This window comes from Phalacrocorax carbo, unplaced genomic scaffold, assembly GCF_963921805.1.
Source record: "Phalacrocorax carbo unplaced genomic scaffold, bPhaCar2.1 SCAFFOLD_54, whole genome shotgun sequence".
NCBI lineage: Eukaryota > Metazoa > Chordata > Aves > Suliformes > Phalacrocoracidae > Phalacrocorax > Phalacrocorax carbo.
The window spans coordinates 627,638-644,494 of record NW_026990395.1 but is presented as its reverse complement, the minus strand read 5'-3'; the positions used below and the strand labels follow the sequence as shown (position 1 = coordinate 644,494).

General features: G+C 46.8%; 2 protein-coding genes across 3 annotated transcripts in view; both read left to right on the top strand.

Moving 5' to 3' along the window:
• LOC135311161 (olfactory receptor 14J1-like) overlaps positions 1-16,857 on the top strand; it is a 109,560-nt gene that overhangs the window by 56,469 nt on the left and 36,234 nt on the right. The gene's annotated exons all lie outside the window — the stretch shown is intronic.
• On the top strand, positions 5,489-16,336 carry LOC135311134 (protein ELYS-like). Of its 2 annotated transcripts, XM_064440275.1 has the most exons (9): positions 5,489-5,562; positions 9,252-9,432; positions 10,197-10,404; positions 11,707-11,823; positions 12,779-12,863; positions 14,819-14,969; positions 15,242-15,374; positions 15,462-15,643; positions 16,118-16,336. In XM_064440275.1, exons 5-9 carry the CDS (start codon positions 12,855-12,857, stop codon positions 16,324-16,326), a joined length of 684 nt encoding a protein of 227 aa, XP_064296345.1. In that variant the 5' UTR covers positions 5,489-5,562; positions 9,252-9,432; positions 10,197-10,404; positions 11,707-11,823; positions 12,779-12,854; the 3' UTR covers positions 16,327-16,336. The 2 variants fall into 2 exon arrangements, with proteins under 2 accessions (XP_064296345.1, XP_064296344.1); XM_064440274.1 differs by lacking the exon at positions 5,489-5,562 and having other exon boundaries at positions 9,094-9,432.

Below are 16,857 nucleotides of genomic sequence, written 5' to 3'. Positions count from 1 at the left end.
CGTTGACCTTTCCTGTGACAGCCACGGCTCTTCTGTGTCTGTTTTCTGGTTTAAAGGTGGTATCGGGATTGCACCTCCCAACAGAGCTCGTGCTGGGCAGAAGCTGTTGAAGACAATCAGTATGTCATACGATGGCTCGGGGCTGTACAGCTGCAAGCCAAGGCATACCGACGATGTCCTGGGAATCTTTACAGCCAGAGTTAGAGGTGCGTACAGAAATACAGCTGTCTCGGGGATCTTTTCTTTATTCTATTTTTAAATTTTTGCCCCTTCACATGTTCAGTACCGCCGGTGCTTTGCGGTGTTCATCGGTACTGGGCAGGCCTCTGCCTCCCTGGTGACTCCTGGCAGTGATGAGACTGACAGCACAAACCGGTCGAAGCTTGCTTGCGTGTCCATACCCAATGTTAAAGCTTGACGGTAATGCTGAGAGAGGCTTAGTCACGGTGCTGGTCAGATTAAACCCCAAATCCCCCTTAAACCTCAACCAGATGCAGTGCGACATGTGCCTTTGGAGTCTTTTGTGAGTGAGTGAACTGTGGCTCAGGGAGGTTGAGTGAGTGACTTTGTCTACTTCATGTGACAAATCAGTGGCAAAATTGCATGTAAAAGCTGGAGGTTCCTGAAAACTGTTTCGCTGTTGTGGCCGATAAATGTCTTCCCTCCATCCTGGTTATCACAAACTACTAGTTTGTTTCGGCAGCAGCTACTCTGTAAGCTGTGTATATCTCAAATATGTGCTTCACCAAAGGTGCTTACTGAGATTCACACGTAGCAAAGAAGCGCTGTGTCAGCAAAGCACGTGCTGTCATTTGCTTGGCCACATTGTCCATGACGAGGCCAGTGGGAGAGAGCAGCTCCAAGCTGCCCAAGCCCGGATCAGTAACCAGGGAGTGTCAGAAGGGTCTGTTGTCCCCAGGTAGCTGAGCACTGCCACTGAGCTCATCTCCCTGATTTCAGGCTGCGGCATGGGTAGAAGGGTACTCATGGCTGTGAGCAGATAGAAAGCCTCCTGATCACACCGATGAAAAGCCTGATTTTTCAGAAGAATTAAGCCACTGTGGATCCAAACTTTTGAAAACTTTCCTTGCCGTTGCGCTGTTGGAGATTTTTCAGGCATCCCCGAACAGCAGGTCCTTGTCTCCACAAGTTGAGTTCCCTGAAAGATTAAGGGGCTCTGTCTGAAAACCTAACACAGAGATGTTTGGGATTGTAAATCCCATCCACTCCATAAAGGGCTTTCCCTTTTGTGCCAGAAATTTTGTATGAGGGAGAGACTCAAACCATTGTTAGAATAAAAGCTTGTTTCAGCAAGAATTTTGGAGAGAGAGAGTTTTGGAGACAGAATGGTGAGAAGCCTTTGCTGGTGGGGTGTTGTTTTACTGGTGTGGAGGAGAGAAGACTTGAGTTGGTCGGAGCGAGTCCCCAAACCCCTGGGCCTGTCGCGTGGGCTGCCGACGTTTCCGCAGCTCCCCTCGTCGGGCGGCTGTTTGCAAGGGGTGTGTTTGAGCACTGGGGGTTCAGCAGCCGCCGGGCCCTGGCCCTGGGCAGCCTGCTCTGGGGGACCCTGCCTGCGCAGGGGCTGGACCAGCTGCCCCCAGGGATTCCGGAAGGCCTTTCTCTCCCTTGTGACTCCGTGACTCTGGAACTGGTGCTGCGAGGGGCCAGCGCTGTGGGAGCGCTGGGAACGTTGTCTTCCCTGGGCTCTGCCTCTGTCGGGACGGCTGCGTGTGCGCTCTGCCCTGAGACACTCGGCGCCTGCGCCCGCCTGTCCAGGTACGCCAAGCAGTGTGCAACAGAGCACACTTTCAGGAGTGACCTGAGGAGCTTTTGCTAGCTTGGCCGCGTTAGAGAGGGACTGCAGCTCCTGCATGCAGGAATAGTCGTGTTAGAGAATAACTTGGTTTTTCTCCATTTCTTCTTCTTTGGCTTCTTCCCTCTCTTTGTCCTCTTTCCTTAGACAATGTGACCCGAGCAGTGTCAGGCAATGCTGTCCGTTCTCTGGTCACCAAGTAACGCTCCCCTGAGATCACTTTAGCTTCCACATCTGGCTGAGTGAAAGAATGGCACGCGTCAGCCTCAGCCTTTCTCAGGGAGAGAGTGAGCCCCTACGAGCAGGAGGGAGTTCAAAGGTGACTGAGTGTGCCTTGGGTGCTGCCCTTTCTAAAAGCGAAGGGGTTTCTTGCAGCTCTCCTTGCAAAGCGAGTGTGTGGTTTCACACGTGCATGAGCTAGCAGGACGGCTTACGGCCACAGAATGGAGATGGGCAAATCCCCTCTCCTGCTCCCCGGTGCAGTGTCCTGCCTCCTTCCTTGTGCCCGCTTTTATGCTTGCTGGCTCTCTCTGCAACCCCGTTTCACTCCCTAACCTGGTGGGAAACTCCCTGCTCTTGTGGGAGCGTTCCCTGTCTGCCTGGGGAGTTAATGTGGCTCCTGAGGAGCTCTAACACGTGTGCAGGTCAGGGCAAGGGAAGGCACAGGAATGCAGGAGTAGAAGTAAGGAGCAGAAGGAGAGATGGGGCGGCAGCAAGGCCTCTCTTTTGGTGGCACTGAAGTCAGCCTGGTTTGTGACATCACATCTTCAGCTGGGACTGACCGTATCTTTAGCTTTTTCTTCAGTACGCCCGTAACATTGTTGGCCTTTGATCTGACTTTCATGTACCGCATGTCAGTCAAAAGTGACATCCCAGAACTGTGACGTGGCTGTATGTGATTCTGCTCAAACATGTAATTTCTCAAGTTATTTTTTTAAATTTTCTGGAGATTTTTAGTCCAAAAATCAGTCTGTGACTCGTGCCGCGTTGCTTTCTTTGGAAATAGTTCATGAAGTTTGGAAGTCCTTAGTACCCCGGGTGGAGAAGAATGGTAATTTTGGCCGCTTGTGCCCAGCCCACGTTGGTACAGGATCCATCTGGGAGGCTGGATTCTGGTTTACTCCTGACCATGGAGTAAGCCTGTGGCGATTTACGCTAAGCTGATTTCTGACAGAAATAGGGATGTGGTTGTAGTCAGTGTTTCAAAAGAGAGCAGAAATGCAGTTCATGGTGGACATGTCTCTGAAAGGAGAGGCTTCATGCCTTTAACTGATCTCTGTCTAACTATTTTCCCGCTGCTTTGATTTCCCGGTCATCCTTGGTTTAACTTAGCAGGATGATGCAAGTACCACACCCTCATAACCAGGTCAGTATATATAGTGTTCAAAATTCATTATAGATTCTATCTCCCTGGTTCCATACTGCCAAGCACATGCCTAGAATAAAATGTTTACAATGCCCGTGGGCTCACTCGGGGGAACCTGGGCACGCCTGATGCGCCAGCAGTTTCACCTGCTTTTATACGCAGTTAATGATGTCAGCATGATGTACTGCTGTAGTGCAGTACTTGATGTGCTGCAATGGGAACTGGTTGTGGAGCACCTCCAGAAGTGTGGGGAGTGTCTGACAGGCCTAGAAATGGCTGTGAAATATGGCAGAGGTGTGGTAAGGACAGGCAATGGGAAGGAAAGGACTGGAATAGGGATTATGAGGCTTTAAGTGTAGAAAAAATGCGGTGTTTCAAAGTGCTGTGTTATGTTTCCATCATAAGTGTATGGACAACTACTATGTGATTCATGAGCTATGAAAGTCTGTATTGCTTGTAAGGCGAAAATAGCAAGAGCACATTTTGTGGAAGAGTTTGAGAATGAAGGTCGTTAAGAACGTCGTATTCCTTCATGCTCAAAATAAACATGCCAAAAGTGAACAAGGCATAAACAATGTGTGAAATCTACTAGAAGACAAGGGACCATAAGGAATAAAGTATGAGATCAAGGGAAGGGACAAATGGAAAGTTCTCCCTATTACTGAGAAGCTTTTGAAAAGATGATTTTTCTCAGATCGCATCGTACTAACCTGCGTGAGTAGACTTGACCTCAGCGTCTTGGGCTTTTTTCCCTGTTATTTCTCTTGTCAATACCTCCGCGTCACTTTTTGTTGGTGATCTCGTAGGCATCAGAAAAGCCAAGGATTCTCCTTTTGCTCTGCTGTGAGATGCAAACCTGTCCCGAGTGCCATTTTGTTAAGAGGAAGAGCCACAGGAGGTGGATGGGAGATTATTCATGGCAAACTGATGAAACTTCTGTCAATCCCAAAAATGTTTATGGCTGTCAGGAGTCTCTTTCTGCATTTTTGTCTTTATTTGCAGTGCAGAATGCGAGACCTCAGGGCTCAGGTAACGAGCAGCCTGCTGCAGTTTCCCGAGGTGACTGTTCAGGCTCTTGGGGAAGATGAGACCACCCGAGGGTCTGTGCTGCGCGGGCAGTTCTGCAGAGGTGAGCATTTCCCTTGAAATTGGGCCTTGCTGTAAAGTTGCTGTTGCCTGGAGGTGGCCTGAAGCACGGGGTCGCAGTATCAGCTGTGTCAGGTCGGTGCTGCTCAGATGCATCAGGTTTTGAGAGAACAGAAAGGATGGACTATGACAAAACTATGAAAAAATGCTAATATTAAAATATTTGTGTAGTTAAACTTGGAATTTGCAACAGCCTGCACCAATCTTGAGCTATTAAAATAACGCGCGCAAGTCAGTGAGCCCTCCTCAATTTCTAGTTGAATGAAAGGCAGTTTTCAAAAAAGTGCTGGCGTGGTTTTGGGCCGTATTTATTTGTACCATCATAACATCCCATGCAGAAATAGTTCTCCCACAGTGGTAAAGAGGCAACCCCGCCCCGCTTTTTCTTTTCTAGCCTGAATAAAAACAGGAGGAAGAGGAAAGCCCTGCTGGGCGCTGCAGCCAGGTTTGCCAAGTATTTAATGGGATGCGGAGGAGTGTCCCGGGAGAGCTGCTGAGAGCGGCTGAGCAGATGAGGTAGCTGACTTTGTAGGTGATCTGAAGGCAGCGCTGGGTGCCCGTCTGGGTGTCCGGGCTTCTGTGAAGACCGTGTAGAATCTCTCTACGCGACTGTAAGTGCAGTAATTGAGTTAATGCTTCCTTTGGGTTGGAAGTAGTTCAGTGAAACTAAATGTGCTAAATTCTCTCTGAGATCAGCATGTGTAAAAGTTGAAACGGACTCCCGCAGTGCCCAATTTAAGGTAATTTCTTGCTGAAGTCCAAATCCCTGCCCAGAGCAGGCTTGTGTCAAGCACAGTTAGTAAACTAGAAAAGCGCCGGCTTAGATTTGCTCTATTTGAAGTATGCTTTAGGAGTTGTATTGCGGTATGTGTTTAGATGATTTCTAGCAAAACCAAGCTGAATATGGTATAAAGTCTAGAGATCAAGATATTGTAATCTTTATGCCAAACAACCAGAATTCTTCAGTGTAGGAATGACAAGTCCAAATGCAAAATAATAAGGTGGTTCATTTGGAGATGTATTGGAGGTCACGGACGCTGTGACGGGAGAGGGGCTCTCTGCACACCGTTTCAGCGGAGCCCGTGAGCAGCCTCCCACCATCCGCGTGGTGAAGGAGGTTTCCTGGCAGACGGGAGCGGGGCTGCTGGTTGCCTTGAGAGAAGCAGAGGGAAGTGTTCTCTGCCTGTACGACCCCGGAACATCGAGCGTGGTTACAGCAGTTGTTCTGCCAGGAAGGGTAGGTCCTTTTCAATGGGGGGAACGCTGTCAGGTGCTGCATAACGCTGTTTCAGGAGCAGCTTTGGAGCGTCTCTTTGTTAGGAAGTCTATTTTCTGTATGGCTTCACCATACTGTCACTGCAGAGGATCCAGTCGAGAGCACCTTGATGTGAAATCGTGGGGTTAGCAGTACCGTTACCCTCTGAGTTTGCTGAGCGTAAAACAAGATTTCTAGTTTCACGGTAGAGCACGTAGTTACCCAATTCTCCACTTTGACCAAAAGGCCTGGAAAACTACCTTTTGTTGGCCAGAGTGAGAAAGAACCCCTCCCCAACCCCCCTTTAAAGTCTCTGTAACATACATGACCTGAATGGTTCATTTCTGTCAGAAATACTGTCTTTAAAGTGTCTCAGACTTCCACGGTTGTGCTGTAAATGACTTAGGCACATTCCCATGAGTCTGGGACCAGCAAGCAGGTGACTTCAGAGCAAAACACGTTTTTCTGTTGACTTAGGATGGGAAAAAACGGCCTTCACTGAGTTCTCTGGCAGGTGGTTACAGACTGACTTTCAGCCTGAAGCCCTTGAACCTCTGCTTATTGCATGTGGTGCTTGTGCCGGTGGGATACTCTGGTGTGATGTTGCTAACTGTCCCTGTCTTCTCTAACCCATAAACTCAAATGCTGTCCTCTCCCCTCGGCTCATTATCTGCATGTAGACAAGAGTCACCTTAAGTTAACGGAACATCAAGATTCACTCTATTTTGATCACCTTAGAATCTGCGACAAAGAAATACGTCCTTATTACTCAGCTTCCCAGAACGTGATTTGGTTTGACTTGCTAGAATCCAGGCGGGGTTTTGTTGGTCTGTAGTGCTACAGTGTGATTCCTGGCCGTAAGCGTTTGTGTGGTGGTGATTTCGACCGAGATGAGCTGGGTTGGTGCTCCACTGTGTTAGTTTGCTGATCATCCTGATGAATCTCAGAGTTTGGGATGGAAAGGCAAGCTGTGTGCTGGCACGAGAGTATAATCCTTGAGTAATTATGTTTGTGAACAGTGACCTAGCTTTCTAAGTCTCATTTCTGGAATCTAAGTAAGCTGGGAATGGGAAAAGGAAAGGTAGAGAAGGAGCGTGTCACATCTTGATTCTGTGCCTACAGAAGTGATTTGAAATCGAATGTAGTTGTAACCCTCCATTGTCTCAGGGAGGTTTTTTACACCACAACAATTGGTTCACTTTTGAACATGAACGATAGGATGAAGTCGCGAGGTTTGGGGAAGATGGCTGTTGTGTCATAAAGGTTATGAATGTTGAATAACGCCTAGGCTTCTCTGCATTTTGGCTCTCCTGCCCTGATGAATGCGCTTGAGTTCAAGCATGCTTCCTCTGTTGCTTTCATTTTGCTCCCTATCTTTTTGCTACTCTGAGACCAGTTAGGCCAGCATGGACAGGGCACAGGTATTGCTCGTTGGGCTGTTTTAAAAGTAAGATGCGGATCTAGTCTTCACATCACTCTGTGATAAAGCTTCAATGAGCAGCTTAAATTTGGGACATTTTTCCATGTGGGTGTATCTTCTGTGCGCAACTAAGTTGTACAGGTTAATGCTGACTGAGAGTAACTCTGGTGCAAGGTGTCAAGCCATTGGTGGATTAATCCAGGGTATTTACAGTGGCTGTCTGACTGCCTTTTAGTGTACGAGTAGATATGTAGTCCTTCAGAGAGTAAAGGAATGAGATTAAAAAAACAAACTCACAATCTTAGAAAGAATTGGCAGGGGGCATTTAGTTTTGGGTTTGTTTGCCTTTTTGGTTTTGGTTTGCTTTGTTTTTTGGTTTTGGTTTTTTTTTTTTGTTGGAGCATCTCCAATTACCCCCTGGATATGCATGTGACATGCAGCAGGAAACTGAAACTGTTAATGGAGTATTATTTGACTTGGATTCTTTTAAAAGCAAATCTGAATTGAAAAAATTACTGATACTAAAATTGGTTTATAAGGGTTGCATGTTTCAGAGCTATGGAATGGTATTTTCACCACTCTTCCTGGTTTGTACGAGGCAGAAGGGCAGCATTCAGAGTCAGGGAGCTGAGACAGGTTTCCTGTGTTCATTCCCAGAATGAGTTGGCAGCAGCCTAGGAGAATATGCAAAGCCAGTGCCGAGCGCCGTGGGAAAATAGGCAGTTTCAGGAACTTCTACATGGAAAATTGAAGAGTTAAAACTGGGAACCTGTATGCAAAAGTGGAAAAGATTGATTTGGAGCCAGTTGTACAACAACAAAAAGAGATCTTCAAAGAAGAAGCTAACCACAACACTGGAACGTTGGCTAATTCTGCAGCACGATATGTGCAGTATTTCGGCTTTCCTCCTAAGAGTCATCAAGACTTGGAGCAGCAAGAATTTGAATACTCAAAACGCTTTTGGTAGTGCTTTGAGTAGCAGAGAAGGTTGGAAATTTAATTTGATTTCCAGGAAACCTGAAAGAAAATAATGTTGTCGAGATTCCCATGGGCACTTCTAAGATTAGAATTCTTGTGGCCCAGGGGAAAGGTAAATTCTGCAGCAGATTGCCAGGCAGCGCAGTCACAGCAAGTGCTCGATATGGGAGAGGAAACCTTGGGGCTCAGGGGTTTGGTCATTTTTCCCCACCTGTGGGGGGGAAATAAACCAATGTATAAAGAAAAGGATACCTTGTGATGCTCACTCCTCTGTTCTATTGTCGTGTAACACTTTGCTGTTGGTGTAAAGCTCCCTGATGTCATTGTGCTGCATTTTGCAAGGAGGCCAAAGGGCAGCCCGTGTTCTTTTGTTGTGGAGCCTTAGTGCAGGAGCCCTCACGTGCTGGTGTCTCTGCTGGAGCAGTCAGGGCTGTCCCGGGAGGGGCTGCAGGTGCGGAAAGGTCTGTCTTCATCACGACCCTGTACTAAAGCTGCTGGCAGGCGGCTCTGCGTGTTACAGAGCAGCGTGCGCTTCTCCTCAGCTGGGGTTGGCTTTTGGCGAACCAGCTGCTGGGCTTTTTGCCGTTGTTTAGGCCGGCTTTTTAAACCTGTGTTCACGTGCATGGAAGTGCTGGTGTGCCTGTGAAACTTTTCTGCTTGCCCTGGTTGCTCTCTTGCCTCGAAGTGAGGACTGGTGTAACTTTTACTGAGCTGGTATCTCCCTTCCGCACTTTCTAAAAATACTCCCTTCCCATGGCAACGGTGCGTCTCCCCTGCAACTTGACCGCGGCCTCGTCTGACGTAGAGCCATGATTTGCCCCAGTACCTGTTTGGCAAAGAAGGCGTAGGCTGTCTCCCAGGGCTGACGGGCTGTGAGCAGTGGGAGAGCGAGAGTGAGTTCGGCCTTTCTTACTGAAGTCCCTTAAATATGATACAGTTTCTTGCATTTAACTGCTTCTCTATGTTTTCTTGGAGTTGATGGTTTCTAAGTATGAAATGGAAATTGGTAAGGTGTAATGGTAGAATGCACCATGGCAGTTGAAGTGAACTCAGTTAAATAACTGTAGGAAATCTAGGAAACGGAAGGCAGTAATGGAGTTTTGTGCTGGGTTTTCTTTTTTCTTGATAGAATTGGAATCAATGCTGTGTTTTTAAGTCTTACCATCCTGTACTTACTTTCTTGTTCCTGATGGGCTAATTCTGGCTTCACTTTTGAGTGCTTTCTATTTAGCTTGTCAAACAGCTTCAATATTGAATTGTATTTTTCCTGTAGGTAACTGCTATAGAGCCCATAACTAGTCCCGGAGGAGCCAGCGTGAGCCCTCAGCACCTACACCGGGCTCTGCAAGGGCTCTTTGGAGTGGCAGCGGTGGCAACAGATGGTGGTCATCTCCTTCTGGTGGACCTGTGTTTGGATGATCTCTCTTGCAGCCAGAGCGAAAATGAACCGTCGGGTAAGCTTGCAGTTTTTAAACCTGAATTGAAAAGTAAGAAAACCTGTGTCTTTTAAATCAACAACACGCATCCCACTTTGAAGATACTGCTGTGCAGACATTTGTGACTGCTGATTACAGATGGCGGTTTGACATCATCTAGTCCTGAACGGGTTAAAAATGGGAGCGGCTTCATACTCCTTCTAAGGTCACAAATACCCCCTCCCACCAGGGTCCCTCTGTCACTGTGATTCTTGCCAGTGAGGAGCAGGAATTTGACCCTCCGAGTCGGTGCAGCTGCCTGACAGGAAGGTGTGTCGGACGTGCCCTGTTTCTTGGGAATGTCCTTCTGCTTCTGTTCATTGACTTGGGGCAAAGTTTAGGCTTGTTCTTTAAAGTAAAAATGCCTTATCAAAATCCCTACATTTGGACAAACAAAACCTGTAATTGGTGTATTTGGATCGCATTCGCCGCTTTGGCTCTTACAACAGCGGCCTCAGGAGCTGGTGTCACTTGGAGTAGCTTCATCATGAGGCCCAAACTCCTGATGTGCAGAGTCCTGGAAGAATTTGTCTATGGAGGTTACGCTTTTACCTGCTTTTGAAGTATGAGTGAGGATACCTGTCCAGTCCAGACACAAAATGGAAAGAGCAAACCAAGTGTTGCATCAATGGGTATTTTGCCTGGGACGGTAGAATTAGATTATACATGTTGTCACATCCGTGTTTGAAATGCAACCTAAATGGCATCACACATTCATGTATTGTGTGGTTTTGTGTGTGCAGGTCTAACAGTTGCCACCAGAATTGCTGCTGGAGTTCCACAAGGAAGAGAAACTGTGACCAGAGAAGGGAGACATCTCTGCTTTCAACTGCAAAGCCCTTCAGGAACAGCAATATCGACCCCGTGCTACATCAGCAGAAGCAACCAGCTCGCTGTGGGTTCTTCTGATGGCTGCCTGTCACTGTGGGATGTGAAAACTCTGAAGCAGGAGTAAGTCGGCCTTTGCACTTGGTCATGCCTGGAGGTGCCGGGCTCTCAAGGTTTTGCTTGAGGAGGAAGTGTGTTAATTTGAAGAGCACTTTTTCAGGGACGGAAATGTGGAGTGTAACCCTGGAACGTTTAGGAATCCCCTTCTGAAGCAACCATTAAGTCATACGTGGATTAAGTGGGCCGCCTTGTCCCCACTGGACTCGGATTGTTCTCCTTATTGTGCCTGTGGATTGAGGAATTGCGGCAAGCTCCTTCTTTGGGTTCTGTCAAGCAGTTAGGATGTGATGGAGCTCCTTTCTGTGAGACAGCTTGTTCTGTCAGTAGTATTCAGTGAAAGGAGGAAATGTATGTGTTTCAGTGAAAGAGGTTTTAGACATTATTTCTCAGAACCAGTTCCTGCAATGAGGGCAGACATGGAAAGGCTGCAGTATGTTAGTGATGGGATTGTGGTGATAATATTCTTCAAAGTGTCCAGCTAGAAGCTAGTGAGACATGAAAGGTCAAGAGCTGCTCTGTGGCTGAAAAGACATTCTTTCCCACATTTCAGCCTTGACCAAAAGAGGGGCTTGACCCATGCCAAGGCAACGATGCATGGGAATGAAAGTCTGCTTGGAACACTTGGAGATGAGAATAAGGGTCATGTCAAGTGATAAGCAACAGAGGAATTGGAGAGATGATTTCAAATGTGCCAAAGAGCAATCTCCCTTTGAATATTTGACCCACTTCAGACAGGGATTCACTTAAGGAAATCTGCAGTGACTCGGCAGGAACTATTGGAGGCATAAATAGAGAGTGGAGGGATAGTGAGGTGGCAAGAATAGATTGTGAAGGTGCACAGAAGGTTCAGAAGTCTGGAGGAGAAGTGCTTTACATAGCCCAAGTAAAGAAACAGGATGCTAGTTGTGTTTGGCGCTGTTTTCAGCTTGTGCAGAAGAGGCGCTGCATTTTAAGTGGAATATTGAAGCAGGCGACAACAGTGGGAACAATCCTTTGCCTGGCAGCTGAAGGAATCTTTCATGTTCGTCCTCCTCCGCAGGCAGAGGAGGAGATAAACGCAGGTTATGATTGCACGTGATGGAGAGTAATTTCCTCACCTCTGGGCTGTTGCATCAAAAGTAGCCGCTTCCTCGACTCACTTGTTTGAGATGGGAGTGTGACCTTCTGTGCTTTGAGGAGAAGCACGTCAGGGGCTCTTTGCTCCAGGGATGCTTCTGTCCTTCTACAAACAGGCAGGGCCACTAGGCTCACCTGGTGTCTTTTTGTGTGGTTATAATTTTATTATTATTATTTTTAACCCTGTAGGCACTGATCTCAGCTTGAAGGAGGAAGGGTGTCTGTCTACGCTGTTACTTTTCAAGAGCCTGAGAAGGATCCTCGCGATTGTTGCTGCTTGTGGGCTGTTCAGTCTACACAAGAAAGGTGAATAAAAACTTACTATAGGCCACTGAATTTATTTTTTTTTTTGTGGTATTGTTCCCATACAGTTGATACAGGGGTACTGGTGTTGTTTAATTAGCTGTGCAGGAGATTCAGGCATGGAAGGAGCTTGTGGTGCAATTTGTACAGGATGTAAGGGAGATGAAGAGGGACCTACTCGTTCCTCCCTGCTGAAAGGAGGCAAAGCGACAGTTGCTATATTCTGTGCTTGCATTCTTAAAAGATTTCCTTTGTTCCTTGATGACTGCTTCACGATTTGCTTGATATTCACACCATGATATGAAAACACCCTAAGAAGCAGTCGAGGCTGCAGCTCCAGAGCACTAAAGGTGTGGGTCCACCAGCCTGCTGCCCCTAAGGAGGAGGTGACAGCATGGCCGATTCCCGGGTGCCAGCTTGAGCCTTGGTGAGCCAGCTCAGCTCGGCTGGCAGGGAAGGTGTTCAGCAGCCAAGTCAGTGGTTTTCTGCTGGGCTAATGACTGAAAGGAGGGTGTGGAAGGTGCCGTGTGTGCAGGGGAGGGAGTGGAGCTTTGGTGGGAAGGGAAGGGGAGAGCGATCTCGCCCTCTCAGCATCAGCAAGCTATTTCCTCAGCTCAGCTGCCCATAGAGTGGCAATCTTTTCCAGTTTGACTGTAAAGTAGTTTTGGTTGAGAACTCTTCACTGTGGAGAACTATTCCCAACCACTTTTAGTCCACATAACATCTTAAAGCTTGCAAATGGTTCAGTTAGCCTTTGCCCCAGAAGCTGTTAGTGTCCAAATTTCCTCCTTTCTGTTTTAGCGGCTAAATGTAGCCATTTCTCATGTTTTGGGAAGGGCTGTTTTTCTTTTCCGTGAGACAATGCTATTAAGGAAACCTCAGCCTAGATCTAAGGAAAGGATAACGAGGCCTATAAAGCAGCTTTGTCACCAAATGCCATCATTTATACCTTTTTCAGTGAAGGCGATGCTGTGAGTTTACACCTGCTGCGGTTAGAATTCGGTGACAGGAGACGCTTGCCATCAGGACAAGTCATGTATGAGGTAAGACGTGCACGTCCGTGAAAGGATGGAAACAGTCCTTTTCTCTAAGGGAGTATCGGTGAAGTCGGCAGGGGTAATATTTACCATGAAAAGTGAGAGATGACTTTAAAAAAAAGAATGTTTTGCTGAGTCTTCTTGGGCATGGCCTTTGCCCATACTTTTTGAAAACCAGTCGTACAATTTCATACCGCAGTGCCGTGTGTTCCAACTAGAGTCGTCTGCAAAGAGCCCGTATAAATTCAGTTCCTGAAGAGGAAGCAGCTTCTACAAAGAAATGATTCTTCATTTAAACACCAACTGAATGGCATGTAGGAAGAGAAGGCAGGGCTTTGAGTAGCTCTGTTGAACCAAACTGCAGACTTGAGTATGCTTCTGTCTGTCTCCCTTCCTTAAACACGGTCATACGGCTTTACTCTGTTCTGATCTTCAGGTTTAGATTCTGGTTTTTGTTTTGAGCTCTGTCAGCAGGACTTCAAATGAAGCTCACCTGCAGGGTCTCTTCGGTGCTGATCCTGAATCTCAGTAGCTCTAAAGAGAACTCTTTCTACTTTCTGGCTGCGTTCCCAATGAACTCTGCTCTTGACGCCAGCAAAATACGTAAATACAGGAAAGAGTGGTCTGATTTGGTCAGAAAAGTGTATGTAATGTTTAGAAGTGGCTCCAAAGATGTTGTGTTTAAAGTATAGATGAACTAGCCTTACCTCCCTGTTATCTAACAGAGAGAAGACGCGTTTATAGACCGTATAATTCTGTTCAGTAGTATGCCTGACACCCTTGCAAAATGCTTTTGAGGGGAAAGTAACCTTAATTCAGAGCATTTGTTTCCTGTTGAGGTGCAGTAGGACAGGATCTGTGCTCTACAGCCTTGATATTTATTAGTAGTACTTCCTAGAATGGTTAAGAGAAAGCTTGCCTGTTCTCAGAGTAGGTGAGTTACATGTAACATATGGGGTCATATGAGAATGTCTTGTCTCATGCCAGCTCATGCCAGGTCCTTTTAGAGCTCTGAAACTTTAGGAAACTTGGGCAGAACGAGGTATGACCAATTATCTTTTTTTTTTTATTGGTGGTGTTTTGGGGACTTCTATTTGCTTAGTGGTTTGGTTGGTTGGTTGGTTTTGTTTAGTTGGTTTTTAATCGTAGAGCTGCTATTTGTCCACAATCCACACATCCAACTGCTGCGTTTGGAAAGACAGTATTTCGGTTAATGCTTGCTTTGAAAATGGTGGTCTCAGAGGTTCAACGCAATCCTGCTGGAGTTTCTGTAGATCTCAAAGTAGTTTGCTGACTCTGTAGGAATCTGTGATGCTAAACGCCTTGCCCACGTGCATGCCATGTCCGCCGTGTGGTTTTGCTGTTGGCTGCACTTGGTGAAGGAATGGAGGGATGTTTCACCCATTAGACTCTGACGAGGTGAGAGGAGGAGTTGGCAGGAGCTGACGTGGTTTGAGAGAAGATTGTGACTCAGTAAGAAGTTCTCATGGCTACTCCCGAGGGATGTGCTTTCACTCTAGTGGTGTGTGCCTATAGATAACACCTCTCAAGAGAGCTTTAGCTGCTGCAATGCCATGACTTCTCTAACTTCATCGGTTCTGTAATCAAGCCATGGAGCACAGAGCTTTGCCTGCCTATGTATTGCATTATTTCAGATCTCTCTTTGTAGACAACTGTGTAGGTTTGTGAAGAAACCTTGATGTTGCAAGGAATTATGCAAAACACATTTAGAACCAATAATGTGAGGGAAATGCTCAATTTTGAGAATGTGCAAAGCTTTTAAGGCCAAACTTTCCTGCTATGGTTTAACACTTAGTTCTCTTTGCCATCAGATTAAGCGCCTGGGAGAGATAGAGTACAATATGCATGTTCTAGTAGACATATATATTCTTTCATCCTTAGGTATAATGTCTGCTTTTATCTCAGAATGACCTTTCTCTCTCCTGTTATTTTTTCTGCAGCGTTTGGCATCCTGTGTTGAAAAGTACAGTTTAGACCTCACGGGCAGAGCCTTTCCCTTGAGAGGGCAGAGCAGCAAGACCAAACTACTCAGCTGCCAGGCTGTAGAAATCTTTCCCAACCACGTTGGCAGAGAAGATAGTGTTGATGAAGGTTTGTTCCTGATGTCCGTGTTTGGTGATTCTAAACGAAATGGTTGTGTAATCTAAGCAATGAATGCTGTTCTATACCCACAGCCTGAAAGTCTTCAATATCTGTGTAGACTAACTTTACACAGAGGTGTAAATTTTTAAAATTATTCTTAGTCAAGTGTTGCGTTTCACGAGTGATGTAACAGAATGAAGCCAAAATAGAAAGTGATGTTTTGAAAATATCAGAGATATTGTATTTTCTCCCAATAAGAAACAATGTCTTGTCTTTCACAGTCATATCTCCTGACACCAGTGTATCGATCTTCAGCTGGCAAGTGAATACACGCGGTCAGGGAAAGCCATCTACTTATGTGGGTGTATTTGACTTTGACTGCTGGTATCATGCTCAAATGCCAGGCTCACTAAGGTAGATTTTGACAAAGTTGTTTTCAATATCCCTACCCATAATTCATTGGAGAGTCGGCGTTTAGCTTCTGCACTTGTTTTCTTTCAGGCCAGAAGAATCCCTTCAGGACTGCCCCTATTTTGCACGGTGGTCACTGGACACCGTCACAAGCATGACTTCTCCCAACCACATTTTGGATATTGTGGTGCAGGAGCGCAGCCTAAATTGGACAGTTCCTCCTTCTTATCCACTACCTGAGCAGTGTTTTCATCCAAGCACCTATAAATTTGGTAGGTATTTCACTGCTTTGAATAGCGATAAGCTTAAACCGAGCTCAAATGCCAAATTTTGGTTTTCTTGTTCATTGGTTGTCACGCAAAAACCCAGTGAAACCAAAAACCCCCAACCCCCCACCAACCCACCTCTGATGACATTGTGCTGACAAAGCGTGTGCTGTTGTGACACCTGTCTGACAGTCGGCTGAGCCTGGGGGTTGGGTGCTTCTGTAACGCAGCCTGTGAAGTGGTGCTGGCTATCAAATGAAACGACTCTGGGCTGAAGCTCAAAGCACAGCACCTCGGTAGCCCCCGAGATAAAATTTCTACACTCAGCCATTATTTTTCTGAAAAAGGCTGTAAGTGATGTGATGAGGAGAACGGGTACTCAGTTGTACCTTTCCAGATGTTGCTGTGACAAAGCTGTAAACTGGTGCTACCATCACTGTGAGAGTGTGGAATGTTGTCCAACGGTCATTGTCTCTGCAGATGGCACGTGCTTGCTGAGCTCTGGAGTTGTTCATATGACTTGCAGCGGGTTCCGGAAGGAGGTGAGCTTTTACTCTCTCTTTATTGAGAATGTCAAGAGATGGACCTTTCCTAAGCTTTCTCTGGCGCTGCTTTCAGTGTCAGAGACCATTTCATGCTCCTCCTGCCCATCCACACGCATAACTGCAATTGTACCCTGCCAGTTGTAGGGAAATGGTGATGTTTGCGGTCCCCTCTTGGGAGTGTAAACCCACCGTTGTCTCCTGTTGCAGCACGATCAGGGCCTGAATGTCTAGAAAGGAGCTCAGCGCTGCTCTAGGAGCAGGAAGAGAAAGTTGGGGAAAGCTGTTCCTTCTCTCTCATCAATGAGTGCAACTGCCTGCGGAGTCCTGAGTTCGGGTTCTGATCCCTGATTGACTTGGCAAAGGAGGGCAGACTGGAGAAAAGGAAGCATCGTTCCCTCAGAACAACCTTCCCCCCGTCAGTTTCTCAGAGCATTAGGTTCAGTGCAGGAGCTGACAATGGGGTGTCTCACTCGGATGCGAGTGGCTGCAAACATCCGCTTGCGGCACTGTACACGATCGTTTGCTTCCAAGGCAGTGAGCTGCGGCAAGCACTTTCTGTTGGCAGCTCTACCTGATGACTTCCCTTCATCTTCCCTTCATCGGTCAGCTTTTCTGCAGCCTCCCAAAGCAGATCTTCACCTCTGTAGCCTTTGCCTTGTGCTACAGTCGCCCAAG

Bases quoted from the DNA above. Each gene is read 5' to 3' on its own strand.
- LOC135311134 (XM_064440275.1), top strand. The intron at 15,375-15,461 runs GTAGATTTTGAC...GTTTTCTTTCAG, and splicing joins CAAATGCCAGGCTCACTAAG to GCCAGAAGAATCCCTTCAGG. The intron at 15,644-16,117 runs GTAGGTATTTCA...TTGTCTCTGCAG, and splicing joins TCCAAGCACCTATAAATTTG to ATGGCACGTGCTTGCTGAGC.